Consider the following 17,099-nt stretch of genomic DNA (forward strand, 5'->3'; position numbering starts at 1 on the left):
CATGGAGGCTGTCCCCTTTGCCCAGTTCCATCTGCGCCCCCTGCAGCTGGACATTCTCCGCTGTTGGGACAAGCGGCCTTCCTCCTTACACAGGTTAGTGGCTCTGTCGCCACAAACCAGGAGCTCTCTTCAGTGGTGGCTTCGTCCCCTCTCTCTGTCCCAGGGGCGCTCCTTCCTGGCCCCGTCCTGGGTGATTCTCACCACGGATGCCAGTCTATCCGGCTGGGGAGCGGTATGTCTCCACCACACAGAGCGCAGGGCACTTGGACTCCGTCCGAGTCAGCCCTTTCAATCATTGTGCTGGAAACCAGAGCCGTGCTTTTAGCTCTCCTAGCTTTTCACCACCTGTTGGCGGGCAGGCACATTCGAGTCCAGTCGGACAACGCGACAGCGGTTGCCTACATCAATCACCAAGGCGGGACACGCAGCCGCCTGGCGATGTTGGAAGTACAACGCATCCTTCAATGGGCGGAGGACTCCAAGTCCACCATATCCGCAGTCCACATCCCAGGCGTGGAAAACTGGGAGGCAGATTATCTTAGCCGTCAAACCGTGGACGGTGGCGAGTGGTCCCTGCACCCGGCAGTGTTTCAGTCAATCTGCTGCAAATGGGGCACTCCGGACGTGGACCTAATGGCATCCCGTCACAACAACAAGGTTCCCGTTTACGTGGCTCGCTCCCACGACCCTCAGGCATTCGCCGCGGACGCACTGGTTCAAGACTGGTCCCAGTTTCGTCTGTCCTACGTGTTTCCCCCTCTAGCTCTCTTGCCCAGAGTTCTGCGCAAGATCAGAACGGAGGGCTGTCGAGTCATCCTCATTGCACCGGACTGGCCCAGGCGAGCTTGGTATCCAGACCTGCTCCATCTGTCCGTAGAGATGCCGTGGCATCTCCCGGACCGTCCAGACCTACTCTCACAAGGTCCGTTTTTCCGCCTGAATTCTGCGGCTCTCAAATTGACGGCGTGGCTCTTGAGTCCTGGATCTTGACGGCTTTTGGTATCCCTCCTGAAGTAATCTCCACTATGACTCGGGCCCGTAAGTCTTCCTCCGCTAAGATCTATCACAGGACTTGGAAAATTTTCCTGTCCTGGTGTCGCTCTACTGACCATCCTCCTTGGCCATTCTCCTTGCCGACCCTTCTGTCTTTTCTACAGTCCAGTCTGCAGCTAGGACTGTCCCTCAACTCTCTCAAGGGACAAGTCTCAGCTCTGTCAGTTCTGTTCCAGCGGCGTCTTGCTCGGCTGGCTCAGGTCCTCACCTTCATGCAAGGCGCGTCTCACATCATTCCGCCTTACCGGCGGCCCTTGGATCCCTGGGACCCTAATTTAGTTCTCACGGTTTTGCAGAAACCCCCCATTTGAGCCTCTTAGGGAGGTCTCTTTGCATCGTCTTTCACAGAAAGTGTTTTTTCTGGTGGCCATAACTTCCCTCAGGAGAGTCTCTGATTTGGCCGCGCTCTCTTCGGAGTCACCTTTTTTAGTTTTTCATCAAGACAAGGTGGTTCTCCGTCCGACTCCGGACTTTCTTGCTAAGGTGGTCTCTCCTTTCCACCTTAACCAGGACATTACCCTACCTTCCTTTTGTCCGGCTCCTGTTCATCGCTTTGAAAAAGCGCTGCATACTCTGGATCTGGTGCGTGCGCTCCGGATCTATGTTTCTCGCACCACTGCTCTTAGGCGGTGCACTTCTCTTTTTGTGCTAACCACAGGTCGGCGCAAGGGCCTCTCTGCTTCTAAGCCGACCTTGGCCCGTTGGATTAGATCGACCATTTCGGACGCCTACCAGAGTTCTCAGGTGCCTCCCCCGCCGGGGATCAAGGCACACTCGACCAGAGCTGTTGGTGCCTCTTGGGCTTTCTGGCACCAGGCTACGGCTCAACAAGTCTGTCAGGCTGCCACTTGGACTAGCCTGCATACCTTTTCGAAGCACTACCAAGTGCATGCTCATGCTTCAGCAGATGCGAGCTTGGGCAGACGCATCCTTCAGGCGGCTGTCGCCCATTTGTGAAGTTAGGTTCTGCCTACTTCTTGCCTTTTTTTGCGGTTTATTTCCCACCCAGGGACTGCTTTGGAACGTCTTATGGTCTGGGTCTCCCAAAGGAACGATAAAGAAAAAGAAAATTTTGTTTACTTACCGTAAATTCTTTTTCTTATAGTTCCGTATTGGGAGACCCAGCACCCTCCCTGTTGCCTGTTGGCAATTTTTTCTTGTTCCGCGTGTTATCACCAGCTGTTGTCGTGGATAGAGTCTCCGGTTGTTCCGGCTTTTGCTCTGTTCTACTTGTGGGTGGCTATTCTCCTTCAGCTTTTGCACTAAACTGGCTGGGTCTGCTCACCAGGGGGTGTATAAGCTCAGAGGGAGGAGCTACACTTTTTAATGTAGTACTTTGTGTGTCCTCCGGAGGTAAGCTAAACACCCATGGTCTGGGTCTCCCAATACGGAACTATAAGAAAGAATTTACGGTAAGTAACAAAATTCTCTTTTTATCATTAGAAATCTATCTAAATTATCAAATACATATTCCCCAAAATTATATTTATTTCCCCATTACCTCAATAAGGTAGGGCAAAAAAAAAACAATGTTGACCCCAGTCCTTTACTAATTGGCTAATGCAAAGTCTGATAGAATTTTGTGTTTCAGGAAAAAAAAATTGTTTTTTGTATTATAATAATTTTTAAATGTGCTACTGCAAAGTGAATATAGCTGGAAAACCAATGAGCAAAGCGCTAATCTTACAGGATAATGCCTCTGTGCAGACATGTAACATACATATCACCTCCATAAGATTTATTTTATTTGTGGTTTTTTTCTATTAGGCAACATCTGATGCCGACCTTAAGGAACATATGGTTGGCATAATCTTCAGCAGAAGTAAACTAACCAACTTACAAAAGCAGGTATGTGTCTGCTTGTCATAGGCGTTGGTTTATCTTTGGCATCATTGTCCTCTAGTTGTGTGAAGTGTGTATACATTCTTGTCTTTTGTCATGTTTCACATAAAAATTAAATCTAAACCAATTTATGTATAGGGGCATCATTTTGTAAATGCCAATGGGGCCAATCTTGTCAGTTATTGTAGGGCCAGATTTATAGAACTGTGAAGTAATTGTACACTCAGACTTGACAGTCTTGGCCCATACAGTCTGATAAATCTGGCTCATTTTTAGGCTGTGTAGTGTAAGTTTACACCACTTATTAGTTGCCTTTTAATGACAAAATTATGTTTACTGTTTTGGCTTCCAGTATTAAAAGCATAATAAATGTGGTAAGTCATGTAGTAATAATTTTTGTTCAGAATTCTCGTGTACTCAGTTTTATTAACCTCATTAAAAAAAAAATTTAAATACACAGTCTTTTCTGATTGTGGTATTTCAGTTCACACACATGCAAAAAAAAAAACCGCAGTGTAAAAAAATACTACATTTTTGCACCAGTGACTATGGCCTGGTTTTAATGTATTTTTTGATTTTAATTTTTTTTTTCCTTAATAAAAAACCTGATCATTAACTGAAGTTATTCTGCTTCTAGGTGTGTGCCCACATAGTACAAGCTATCAGAATGGAGGCAACACGTGTGCGTGAAGAGTGGGAGCATGCCATCTCCAGCAAAGAAAATGCCAACTCCCAGCCAAATGACGAGGACGCCTCCTCTGATGCATACTGCTTTGAGCTTCTTTCCATGGTGCTTGCACTAAGTGGATCGAATGTTGGCAGGCAGTACTTGGCTCAGCAACTGACATTACTGCAAGATCTTTTCCATCTTTTACACACCGCTTCACCAAGAGTGCAGCGTCAAGTGAGTGCTTAATCCACAGTCTGTCCCAAATATAACTACACCTTCCATTTAATGTTGCTTAAAGATGTTTGCGCCTTTCTTGGTCTCTTTCACAGGTCACCTCATTGCTTCGTCGAGTCTTACCCGAAGTGACTCCATCTCGTCTTGCTAGTATCATAGGAGTAAAGTCTCTGCCACCCGCAGATATCAGTGATATAATCCACTCGACAGAGAAAGGAGACTGGAACAAGCTTGGCATCTTGGATATGTTCCTAGGATGTATTGCCAAGGCACTTACAGTTCAGCTGAAGGCTAAGGGGACACCGATCACTGGTACAGCAGGAATGAGTGCGGGGAAAGGCGTCACAACTGTCACTTTGCCGATGATTTTCAACTCCAGGTATAGTCTGATGGAAAAGCTTCTACTTTCTCCAACATGCACTTCCTTTTAATAATCTGTTTTACATTTTAAGCTGAATTGTCCAGGACTTTCACATCGATTTAGTGTAGGGGGCTGTGAAGCTTCACAACTAAGCACATCCGGCCTCCGCCAGCACTTGAAATAGCTGATTAACGAGGGGTGTCGGGTATTGCACCCCTCACCAATCAGATATTGAAAACCTATCCTAAGGATAAGCCATCAATGGGAAAGTCCTCAACAGCCCTTTTAAGTGAAGGCTGACCTTTTGGAGAAGCTTAAGGATTAGAATATATCTAGCTTTGTTCATTTTCTCCAGGAATATTAGGATTGTGAGGGATTTCCTACTTGATTAATCTGTATCTGTTAAATAGAATAGTTTAGAGTTGGTGCATTTACAGTGAGAGGTGTCCTGTACAATAAAGTTTTTAATGCAGTGTTTTTTTGTTTGATTTCGGTTTTGCAGCTACCTGAGAAGAGGTGAAAGTCACTGGTGGATGAAGGGCTCAACGCCAACTCAGATTTCCGAAATCATTGTCAAATTAATCAAAGACATGGCGGCTGTAAGTTTTAAATAATTTGGCTATGCAAATCATTTGAGATGTCTGGTCACTAGACCATGCCGCCTTGTCTGAGGTACACACAAGTACATATAGCTAGGTCTATAGAAGCAGAGATTTTTGCTTTTAGAAGTGAAAATGAAAAAATAAATTGTCAAAAAAGATTCCAGAATTTATATGTGTATATAAGGCTGTTCATTCATCTGTTTCATGGTCTGTACGACCGGACAAGATCTTTAAAACAGCCAGTTTTGGGGTTTTTTACCATTTAAAATATTTAATTTGGAAATGAACTGTCCAGTGTGTAATATTTTTTTTTTTTTTCCTTTCTTTTGCCAAGAGAAACTGTGCAATTACATGTTATGTCATTTGCCTGACTTGTCCCCTTAATGTTTTTACAGGGGCACCTTTCTGAGGCCTGGTCCCGTGTCACAAAAAATGCAATTGCAGAGACAATCATTGCACTGACAAAGATGGAGGAGGAGTATCGTTCCCCAGTGAGATGTATCGCAACCACCAGGGTAAGTATTATGTCTTGATGTACCAGTGTGCAGTAGAAAGACCAGTACATTTATATAGCGGAGTTATGTGCCTATACGAATCTAAGCCAAAAACATTGATATATTTTTTTTCTTTTTAAATGTGCTTTAGTTGCCATATCTTATTGAAATATTAAGGGGGGCCATACATAAGCTTATTGGAAGAGTTGGACCTCGTTCAGACATCCATGGGTTTTTTCTATATTTTTTTTTTGTGTGTAAAAATAAAAAATAACAATCATTCTGCTGAATTAGTTTTTAATTCAATTGTTAAACCTGTCAATTTTAAATATCAAGAGGCAGCAGCTGAGAAGTGTGATATTACTGAGCCAGGAGCTTGTGCAAGAGTGGGAGGAGGCTGTGTGCTCAGTGTAGGGGGGCTGTGTGCCAAGCCAGTAGTTGACCGAGCACTGAGAAAGTCACTGCCCAGCAGATCAGTAAGACAGATCAGATAAGTTTGTGTGAGGAAGAGCAGAGGAGCTTGTGCTGACACCCTGACATAGCACTGTGCCGTAGCCGGAGGTAAACTGACCCTGCATCAGCTGCTGCCGGGAGCTCCAAAGTGGAAGCTCCTCTCCATCCTCAGAAGGCCATATTCAGTGTGTGGAGCTGATTACGGATTTTCCCTGGTAACCAGCTTCTGTCTGGTTCAGAAACAGCTTAGGGGGACGTCTTCCATAAAGTTTTTGAAAGGTTTACCTCCTGATTTGATGAAGTATATTTGGAATTTTCTTAAAATTGCTTGCTCTACATTGTTAGATAAAAATTTAAATAACAGTTATGCTTTAAATGTTTAATAATTACATTATATTAGAAAATAGAAGGCAGTGAGTAGCATGGCAGATCACCCTGGAGGGAATCTGCCTTTGTCACCCATGGGGTGCATGAACTATTGATAATCATTGATAATCAAATAAAGTCCAGGATATTTGTCATTCCGCAAAAAGAAATGGTGATTTGGGGTTTTCTGGTTTTTAATTACAGTAAGTTTCCCTTTTAGGCTATATGTGCGCACGTTGCCTTTTTTTTTTGTGACCACAAAGATGCAGAGTTTTGGCCGCAAAAAACGCACCCGCGGCAAAAACGCATGTGTTTTTACTGCGTTTTTGGATGCCTTTTTGGTCACTGCATATTTCCAATGCATTGCATGGGTGGAAAAACGCAGGAAAAAAAATGACGTTGCTTTTTTTTTTTTTTTTTTACCTCAAACGCAGCTTAAAAAAAAAAAAAGCACTATGCGGACAGCAAAAACTAAAACGCAGACTTTTCTGGGGAAGCAAAGTCATGCAGTTTTCTGACCACAAACACACCCGAAAAACACTGCAGAAAAATGGACCATGCACACACAGCCTTAAGGTGTAAAAAAAACAAACAAAAAACTTGTGGTCCAGACAAGAACAAATGACATTACTTGGTTATCTGCTCAGGCTGCTTTGGGATTTTTGGGCCGTTTATAGAGAATGTGCTGAGCTGCTGACATTGCAGGATTTCTGTGCACATGACACTTACTGTATTTTATGAGATTTACATTAAAGCGGATATCCAGTACTTGGTTATTAAACATATTGTCAAAAGAAAAATATAACAGGCAGGTAGTTGCTAACTACCTGCAGTGCCCACCACCGTTTTCCACAAGCACAGTGGTCACAGACCGCTCCTGCTGGCGATTCAGCGGCTTCTGCTGACGTTACTTCAACAGAGCAGCAGCTTTTTTACACTTCGCTTTGTTGACCGGGCATGACTGCCAATGTGATGCTGGTTGACAGCAGAGCCCCTGCTGCCTAACTGCTGGAAGCTGGTTTTCAATCTGCACGACGCCGACAGTCATGCCCCATCAACAGAGCTGCCCTGTTGACTGGAGCAGCTGAGTCGCCAGCAGAAGCTGTCAATGACTGGTCTGAGCTGGTGCCGGGTACATCAGGCAGGTAGTTGTTGCCTACCTGTTAATTATTAACCACATAGTAAAAAAAATTCCTGGACAGCCCTTAAAAGGGAAGGTATCGTCAAAAAAAAAAATGAAAAAATGTAAAGTAATAATGTTTAAATGTTTTGTTTAAATATTATTTTTTTTTTTTAATTGTGCAAAATATAAAAAAAAAAAAGAAAAAGTTTGATATTTTCTACTGTTAAACACTAGGGGGAGCAGCTTCTGAAATCCTACTGAATTTCCACTGTATAAAAAGCTCCGATTACAGCCTGCAGTAAAATGGGAGGAGTCTGCTCTCCTGTGTGTGATGGCGCCTCCCCCCTCCTAATCTGAGTGTTTACAACAGGTAACAGAGAATGACATGTAAGGACACAGTGCACAGCCATTTTCTTGGTGACCAGAAATGTCTAAAGTGTCACCAAGGACAGCAGGAGTATCACACAGGATAGGATTAGATACACGGCTCAGCAGACAGTATCACACAGAATAGGCTTAGATACACGGCTCTGCAGACAGTATCACACAAGATAGGATTAGATACACAGCTCTGCAGACAGTATCACACAGGATAGGATTAGATACACAGCTCAACAGACAGTATCACACAGGATAGGATTAGATACACGGCTCAACAGACAGTATCACACAGGATAGGATTAGATACACGGCTCTGCAGACAGTATCACACAGGATAGGATTAGATACACTGCTTTGCAGACAGTATCACACAGGATAGGATTAGATACACGGCTCAGAAGACAGTATCACAGACTAGGATTAGATACACAGCTAATCAGACAGTATGACACGATAGGATTAGATACACGGCTCAGCAGACCGTATCACACAGGATAGGATTAGATACACGGCTCTGCAGACAGTATCACACGACAGGATTAGATACACAGCCGTACAGACAGTATCACACAGGAGAGGATTAGATACACAACCCTGCAGACAGTATCACCGGTACACACACAGGTACTCACATGCAGTGGCGTGCGCGCTTACACACACACACACACACACACACACACACACACACACACACACACACACACACACACTCACCCCTGATGGGGACCTTGTGCTACACACACACACACACACACACACACACACACACACACACACAATCACCCCTGATGGGGACCTTGTGCCACACACACACACACACACCTTTCACATCATTCCTCCCTGTGACCTCCGGTGGGCGCTCCAGGCAGCTGTGCTCCATGCCATCCTCCCCTGCGTCCGGCCGACATTTCACACATCCGATCGCATACACTCACACATCCAATCGCATACACTCACACATCCGATCGCACACACATCCGATCGCACACACTCACACATCCGATCGCACATACCTGTACAATCGCGCGCACACACTCACAATATCCGGAGATATCACATGCTTCCCATGTGATCCTCTCGCAGGTCCTGGAAGCTCACTGCACAGCATCGCAAGCGCCGACACACACTCACAATCACCCCTGTTGGGGACCTTGTGACACACACACACACACACACACACACACAGCAGCAGCAGCGGGCAGAGCGGGGACTTGGGAGAACGGAGGGAGGGGGGTGTCATTGGAGACGGTAACGGCGGGGGGAGGGGCGGCGTCAGTAGCTGGGGCAGAGCAGGGGCTGAGGAGAACTGAGGGATGGGATGTCATTGGAGACAGTAACGAGGGGAGGGGAGGGGAGGCGGCCCGTACTCACACATCCCGGCGGGTGACAGGGGTAAAGTGGAGCAAACAGCACAGGCTGTGAGCTCCACAATAATGGCGCTGAACTCCTCCCTCTGTTGTGTTCTGGACAGCCCAGGGGGCGCGTCCAGGTCACAGCAGACGCCCACTGTAACGTACTTCATGGGGTCGGACCCCGACTATCAGAGTCTATGCACAGGGGCTGCCGTAAAGGAAGGAGTTACTGTCGTTACACACACGGCAAATCCAGCATGGCAGCCCCCAGTGCCTCCAGTAAAATAAGAATTACATAAAAACTAAATAAGCTGCGATTTTCATTTTGTATTAGAAATACTTGATTTCATAATCACTATTTTTAATACAAAAATAAAAAACCGCGATACCTTCCCTTTAAACTCATAGCATTTGTAACCTATAGTAGTCATATTTATGTATCTGTAATGGCCGTTTTCATTGCACTGGATGATCAAACAAATATTCTGTATAATTTTAGCTATGGTTGGCTGTAGCCTCATTATGTGTGCTTGATCAAGATCATGTGGACCGATTATCTTCTGGAAGGTGGATGGGGAAAGATGGACAGCAAAAACAAATGGTAATCTGTTATTTCCCTTTTATAATTCAAAATGGAAAACTTTCTTGATTCTTTAGATCAATCATCAAGTCTTATTTCTAAGACAGGGATACAACGTTTAGTTGTTGTTTTTTTTTTACTAATAATAATTATAATTATTATTGAAACTGAAAATTAAGGATCATTTGTTTGCTGTAATAATTTAAATAGCATCTTCAAACAAGGAAATTTTATCCATGTGGTTCTTATAAAAAAAAGTGTTGTTAAAGATGTGAAACCTTAAAAGGAGGTTGTTGTGTAAAAACACTCAACCTGCAGGTATAGGGTTAATCTGCAGGGTAATAGTGTTCTGAAGCTGCCCAGCACCCGCACTGAGAGCCCTGCTGCCGGGAGGAAATTAACTTTATTCCTTTTTGCAGCGTTCAGTTTTCAGTCATAGGGGTGGCGCCAGGGCTGCTTCAGCCACGGCTCGGTGTATACTGAGCAGCAGCTGTAATCACGCCTCCAGAATTGATTGACAGTCAGCGCTAATTATGTCAATCTGCAAGTTAATAGTGTTATTAGGCAACATGTTCCCTTTAAATTGTCAATTCCAGTAGATTTTGGTAGCAAATTAATGTGTTCTTAACATATTGACTCTACCTTCCTAACTTTTATGTTGAGTGGTTTTATCTATTGCATGATGCTGCATTTATATACTGGTGTAGATCCACTTTAACCCCTTACCGACATCAGCAAATAGCTGTATGTTACAACCAGGACCTACCTCTAACAACCATGGGTAGAGCGGCGCTCCACCCATGATTAACATCTTAAATGCCGCTGTAAAACTTTGCCAGCAGCATTAACCGCAAACTGCCATGGGGGTGCCTCATTCAATGCGCCCATCGGCACGCCTGAAATGCGATCACGGGGCGCAAATAGATTGCTGACAGCTGGGGGTCTGTTGAAGACATCTGTGTTTGTCATTACTGAGCTTCATTAAAAAAACAGTATGTGGCCAGGCTTCAATGGAGGCCGTGATTTTTACTTTATGCAGCAATATTGTGATATTGCTTTATATAGTACAAGTGATCAGACGATCAAGTCCCCTAAAGAGACTAATAAATACAGTGAAAAGGGAAAAGTTTAAATCACCCCCTTCTTTCCCCTATTAAAATTGAATGTAATAAAATACACATGGTATTGCCGTGCCTAGAAAAGTCCAATCAAAATATAAAAATAATTAATCTGATCGGTAAACACCATAAACAGAAAAAAAATCTAAACTGCGTCTTCGTGACCTCTGAAATACTGCAATAAAATGCTCTAAGTGGTGATCAAAATGTCATATTCCTCCCAAAATGGTAAAAAAAAAATTTGTCAAATAAGCCCACACATGCTCCATCTACTGAAAAGTGAAACCGAAACGGGTAACACAATCAAAAAGTCTTTCCAGTATTTCGTACTAAGGAATGTAGGTCTGGAACACCAATGGACCAATGGTGTGAACATGTTATTTCAAACTTTATTTTATTTACCACTAAAATAAAAAAAACTAAACAAGTTTGACTGATGTGAATCTTATTGCCATGTCATCTCTGCCACAGAATATACGCCGTAAAAGCAATTCCCAAAAATCAATGCCCGAATTGCAGGTTTTTGGGGATTTTTATTTATTTTTTTTTTTTTTTTCCAGAACTTGGATTTTTTTTTTTCTTCACATTTTCCAGTACATAAGGTGGTAAAATGAAGTGTCATTCAAAACTACAACTCATCCCGCAAAAATCAAGCCCTCATACGACTGTTAACAGAAAAATAAAGTTATAGCTCTTGGAATAATGGGAGGAAAAAATACAAATTGGCCGTGGCGCGAAGGGGTTAAAAATGTTATATCTGTATTAGTAATGTGCAGTAAAGCACTTCGGCACACCAAAGAGACGGCCGCTCTGGACTCTCCGACCATTACACAAGCAGATATACCCTGATAAAGGCCTTCTATGGCCGAAACTTTGTTGTTTGTTTGTTTTTCTACTCTACTCGAGCCAGATTATAATAAAATTCACCAAGATTTTGCTTCTTTTCTTCTTTGGTGTGCTGAAGTACTTAGATGGCTGTCATTCTTCGGAGCGCCCAGTCCTAGCAGCAGCTAGCTCGAGCCTACACTGGATTAGTTATGTGTTAATGTATCAGGTTTTACTTTCTTTGTTGCAGCCAATGTGTGATAATCACGATGATGGTGAAACTGCAGCAATCATCTTGTGCAATGCTTGTGGAAATCTGTGCACAGACTGTGACCGCTTTCTCCACCTTCATCGACGAACAAAATCCCATCAAAGACAGGTAAAATACATCACAGCAGCCGCTAATGAAAAAAATCTAAGCTGTATAAAGCAGATCCTTCAGCAGATTGTGTTTGCCCTATATTACGGCAGCAGTGTAAGGGGACAGGTGCACTCTTTTAGTCACACTTACACAAAATATAGTGTACCGTTTGGGTAATAAAAGTAATCAACTTGGTTTGAGTTTGTTAGTTTTACGAGAGGACTGCTCTAATGGCGGTGATCAATGGCTGTATTCTCAAGGCCTTCTGTTACTGTAGCAGGGTGGGGAGATGCAGGGGCTTCCTCCTTCTCTTTCATTGTTAGGCATTTTTTTTATATTTGAGAAGTGGCACAACATGAATCTGTAGCTACTGACAAACGTTCCTGGATAGGTCAGGTATCCATTACCCTCTTATGTTTTGTGCAGGTGTTCAAAGAGGAAGAAGAAGCAATCAAAGTGGATCTCCATGAGGGCTGTGGAAGAACCAAGCTGTTCTGGTTGATGGCACTAGCCGATTCTAAAACAATGAAAGCCATGGTTGAATTCCGAGAGCAAACAGGTAGCATTCTTATTAAGGAAACGTTTTCGAAGAAATCCTTCTCCAGACATAAAACAAAGAAATCTACTAATAAAGCTCCCCGATTTATTTATTTTTTCTGTAATTGCGTATATAATATATTTTACTGTACATCCAGCTCTAGACTCATGAGTGATGGTTGTCACCTATTTCCTGTAAGCGTCTGCTATAGTAATTACAACATGATATAATCCAGAAAGAGCTAACACATGTAACACAATAGATATTGCAGCGCAGAGGGGAGTCCAGCATCTAACTTTTAACATGTTCAGTTGGCTCTTAACTGTATGAAAGAAGCTTTTTCTTTTTGCTTATGTACTGTAGCATAGGCTATTAAAGAATAATGTAGACATTTATGTACATTTATATTTTAGTTGATGTAACATATCGGGGTTGTCTGCTATTTTGATTCCCTCTTCCCCTGTGATATGGTTCCCCTTAAACACGTTTTTTTGTTTTTTTCTTTTTTTTTTCAATGATGCCAGAATTCCATCCTTATGGGATGGTGTTTAGTTAATGAAGGGATAAAATTATTTGTAAATACAAATAATTTTCAATTTAACCCTTATTAAAAATCCTCCCCATTTTTATGGAAAAAAAGATTATGAAAAAAGGGATTTTTAATTTTATAGTGTACAGCTCTTTGCCTGGGGTACATTACCACTTTGGTGTTTTGGGAGTCTTTTATCCCACTTCAAGTTAGTTAGGTATAGTGTATGTTTTGTGTGTGGTAAAATACTTAAAGGTTGCCACCTTCTGTTTTCATCACCAATTCAGTCTTCTTCTGGACCATGTGACCAGAGTTGTGACTGGCAGGATCATTCCAGTGTTTACTGGGTGGATTGGAAGTGACTTCTCAGTGTAAGTTTGGGACTCAGAACGGGGCTCAGACTTGTGGTTCATGGTAGGTGAAGGGACTGGATGGTGGGCAGATTGGACCACTGCTGCAGTTATTTGTGGCTGGTGGGTCTCACTCGCTGGATAGTGGACAGAGCACTAGGACCACTGCAGTAAACAGCGATGTGTTGCATGTTAGATGGTGGCTCTGAGTCACTGTGAATAGCGAATAGAGGGCCAGGTGGTTGTTTATAGGTAAATGCTCCAAAGCTGTAGCCAAGGTCTGGATGCTATTAGAAAAAGGGCACCGATAAGAGTGCCCAGGACTAACTAGCGTGGTTTATCCTCCCAGGGAGGAAAATAGGGCAAAACAATCACTGATCTCGGGGAGACCAGCCAGAGAAAACACTGCCGGCAGCCAACAAAAGCGCTCAAAACAGTGAAATCCTAGGTGCATTGCCCCCTGGGAAGTATGCAATCAAAAAAGGTCCATGACTAGGTCCTTCCTGGAGGGATATCTGGCTATTTTTTGTGTCGAGACTCCCTAACAGAGGCTCCACGGACCTTTTTTGATTTGCATACTTTCCAGGGGGCAATGCACCTAGGATTTCACTGTTTTGAGCGCCTTTGTTGGCTGCTGGCAGTGTTTTCTCTGGCTGGTCTCCCCGAGATCAGTGATTGTTTTGTCTTGTTGGTCTACTAGGCATTGCTCCCACCTAGCCAGAATCCTACTCCACACTGATGAGGGGCAACACCCCAAAACAGCTGTCTCTGGATGGATACCTGGCCTTGGTATTTCCCTTGTCATATCTTTTAAACTCGTCAAAGAGTTGGATAATGACTAAAAGGGCCACTTAATATGGTGGTTATGGTGGTCTCCTAAAAAGAGCCACTCCTTGGCTAGGTCCTTCCCGGAGAGATATCTGGCTATTTTCTGTCGAGACTCCTAACAGAGGCTACACGGACCCTTTTTGAGGGAGGAAAATAGAGCGTGCTCATATTTCAGGCAGTTGGGGGGTTTGAGGGTAATTTGCACAACTGATAAACTGTGAGAATGGAAAAAGGGAGGAGGGCCCAGAAAAAAAGAGCTGCTAGAGAGAGATGAGCTCCCACCAGGAGATGGAGCTTACCCCGTTCTGTAGTGAAGCCTGTATGCTAAAGGTCTGCTGAGACAGAGCTCCTGTGGACCATGGTAGAGAGCTGCAGGGTCTATGGGTTAAAGGAGGTGCAGGTATGTAAAAAAAAAGCTGGCAGCGGGAAAAAAAATAGGAGGAGGTGCTGCCGAAAGTGCGCTCAGTGTACCCGTGAGGCTGTATAAAACAAGCCATCTAATAGGCTGAAAGCGGTGGGTTGAGGGACGTGACAGAGCCCGCCCGCTGCCGTAAGTGTGGTTTGGATGCAGGAGTAGACCTGGCAGAAGCCAGGGACTAAATTTTGAACCAAGACCGCCATGAAGAAAGATGGGGGGGAGGGGTGTTGGAGGGATCACTGCAACTGCTGCAAGGACTAGAAAAAAAAATGAGGCTGTAGAAGGGAGAAAGCAGGATGAAGCTAGGGATGCACCTCTGGGATATCTTTAATATTTTCTTTAGAAAAATAAGCCAGGAGCCCTTTTATAGTGCCCAGGAATCCGCCTTAACAGTTTTAGGGAGGAACACAGTCATCAGACATCCCGGGTGTTGTCTGTCTAGCAGCTAGAAGGTACTGGCTCAATCTTCCCACCTTTCACAGTCAGGCTCTGGAGAGCATGCAGGCAGGGGTGTGATTGCAAAGACCAATCTGCCTGGAAGCCCAAACACTCTTGATGTGTTAGAGGGGTAGGGTCCTGCCTCAGACATGAGCGTTAACAGTAGTGATGTAACACCACACTGCTCTTAGCTCATAAGTGGGATCACAGTGATCGGTTTCACTTTGGTGCCCAATCGCAAGCTGTATCTGAAACAAGGGAAATCATTAATAAAAAAAACAACTGTAAGGTGTAGTAATGGGGCTGAATGCAGACCCATGTCTGTCTCCTATGGACACTAAGGGGTCAAGAAGAAACGTGTTAGGGTATTCTATATTCTCTTCCTTGCTCCTAGCACCTTTATCTTGCAGCCTGACACGGGTCTGTATGGCTGCGTTTTGGATCCCCTTGCCTCTCCATGCCTCTTTTGCTGCTATCCTGGGACCTTGGACCTATGCAATAAATGTTTGCCTCTTCTGCTGCTATTTGCTTCTATTTGCTACTTTTGGGTCAGTGCAATAAGTATTGGGCTATACTACATATACCAATTTAAAAACTTTTTGCTATTTTCTGCCCGTTCTGCTGCTATTTATTTATTATATTGGGGTCTGTGCAATAAATACTGGGCAACGCTATTTATACCAACTTTTTGGTTCTTTATCTAGTGATTCAATTATAGCTCATATATTGCCTTTTCCTTCCGTTTTTGTATATTTTGCACAGGTGGGCTTGTTTTATATGCCTGATCCATTTATTATATGCACTGTTTGAGGGTGTGTGTGTGTGTGTGTGCGCGTGTGTGTGTGTGTGTGTGTGTGTGTGTGTGTGTGTATAGATATAGATATATAATATAGATATATAATATAGAGATAGATAGATAGATGGATATATATATATATATATATATATATATATATATATATATATATATATATATATAATAATGTATGTATGTGTATATGTATTTTTTGCTTTATAAGATGCACTTTTGTTCCCCCAAATTTTTTGGGGGGGAGGGTGTATATATGTATGTATGTATATATGTGTGTATGTATATATATATATGTATATGTGTGTGTATGTATATATATATATATCTATATATATACACACACTGCAAGGTCCAGGGGAGGTGGGGGCGCTGCTGGGGGCAGGTGAACGCTGCGGCGGCAGCGTTTGATCTCCTTCTCCCGCTCATATAATATGCACAGCCGCTGTCCATCACCGGTGGTGCTGAAATCGCACCGCAGTGAGGGGCTGGGGCAGCGGTGCATATTATGTCTCTGCGCCCCCCTGTGATGGCACATGCCCCCCCTGTGTTTAGATTTGGCCCCCAGGCTGCTGCTCATTCTAAAATAAAAAAAGCTTTACTTACCCCCTCCAGCGTTTCTCCCCGGTGTCCCTGCTTTCACTGTGATCAGGCACACAGAGATCTCAGTCTGCTGTGCCGATCACATGACCGGCACCAAGAACCAGGAAGTGGAAGAATCGAAGCACGGAGGGAGCTCAGCGCTGGAGGAGGTAAGGAAAGTGTTTTATTTTACTATGGGCAGCAGCCTGGGGGCGATATCTAACACAGGGGGACTTGTGCGATCTACAGTTAGGTCCAGGAATATTTGGACAGTGACACAATTTTCGCGAGTTGGGCTCTGCATGCCACCACATTGGATTTGAAATGAAACCTCTACAACAGAATTCAAGTGCAGATTGTAACGTTTAATTTGAAGGTTTGAACAAAAATATCTGATAGAAATTGTAGGAATTGTACACATTTCTTTACAAACACTCCACATTTTAGGAGGTCAAAAGTAATTGGACAAATAAACCAAACCCAAAAAAAAAATTTTATTTCTTCGGCGCTCCATTGGGAGACCCAGACGATTGGGTGTATAGCTACTGCCTCCGGAGGCCACACAAAGCATTACACTAAAAAGTGTAAGGCCCCTCCCCTTCTGGCTATACACCCCCAGTGGGATCACTGGCTCACCAGTTTTCTGCTTTGTGCGAAGGAGGTCAGACATCCACGCATAGCTCCACTGTTTAGTCAGCAGCAGCTGCTGACTATGTCGGATGGAAGAAAAGTGGGCCCATATGGGGTCCCCAGCATGCTCCCTTCTCACCCCACTTGCGGTTTGTAAGGTTGA

At 43.8% G+C, this 17,099-nt stretch overlaps 1 protein-coding gene across 17 annotated transcripts in view; it reads left to right on the forward strand.

Annotated features, from left to right (window-relative positions):
• The window catches only part of MYCBP2 (MYC binding protein 2), a 481,356-nt gene that overhangs the window by 432,273 nt on the left and 31,984 nt on the right, over positions 1–17,099 (forward strand). For all 17 annotated transcript variants that reach the window (XM_075336774.1, XM_075336775.1, XM_075336778.1 and 14 more), the window contains 8 exons: positions 2,821–2,901; positions 3,533–3,799; positions 3,895–4,178; positions 4,663–4,759; positions 5,158–5,277; positions 9,431–9,532; positions 11,705–11,833; positions 12,242–12,374. In XM_075336774.1, the coding sequence (XP_075192889.1) occupies positions 2,821–2,901; positions 3,533–3,799; positions 3,895–4,178; positions 4,663–4,759; positions 5,158–5,277; positions 9,431–9,532; positions 11,705–11,833; positions 12,242–12,374 (1,213 nt within the window). The remainder of the gene's footprint in view (positions 1–2,820; positions 2,902–3,532; positions 3,800–3,894; positions 4,179–4,662; positions 4,760–5,157; positions 5,278–9,430; positions 9,533–11,704; positions 11,834–12,241; positions 12,375–17,099) is intronic.

This window comes from Anomaloglossus baeobatrachus, chromosome 2 (genome assembly GCF_048569485.1).
Source record: "Anomaloglossus baeobatrachus isolate aAnoBae1 chromosome 2, aAnoBae1.hap1, whole genome shotgun sequence".
Lineage (NCBI taxonomy): Eukaryota > Metazoa > Chordata > Amphibia > Anura > Aromobatidae > Anomaloglossus > Anomaloglossus baeobatrachus.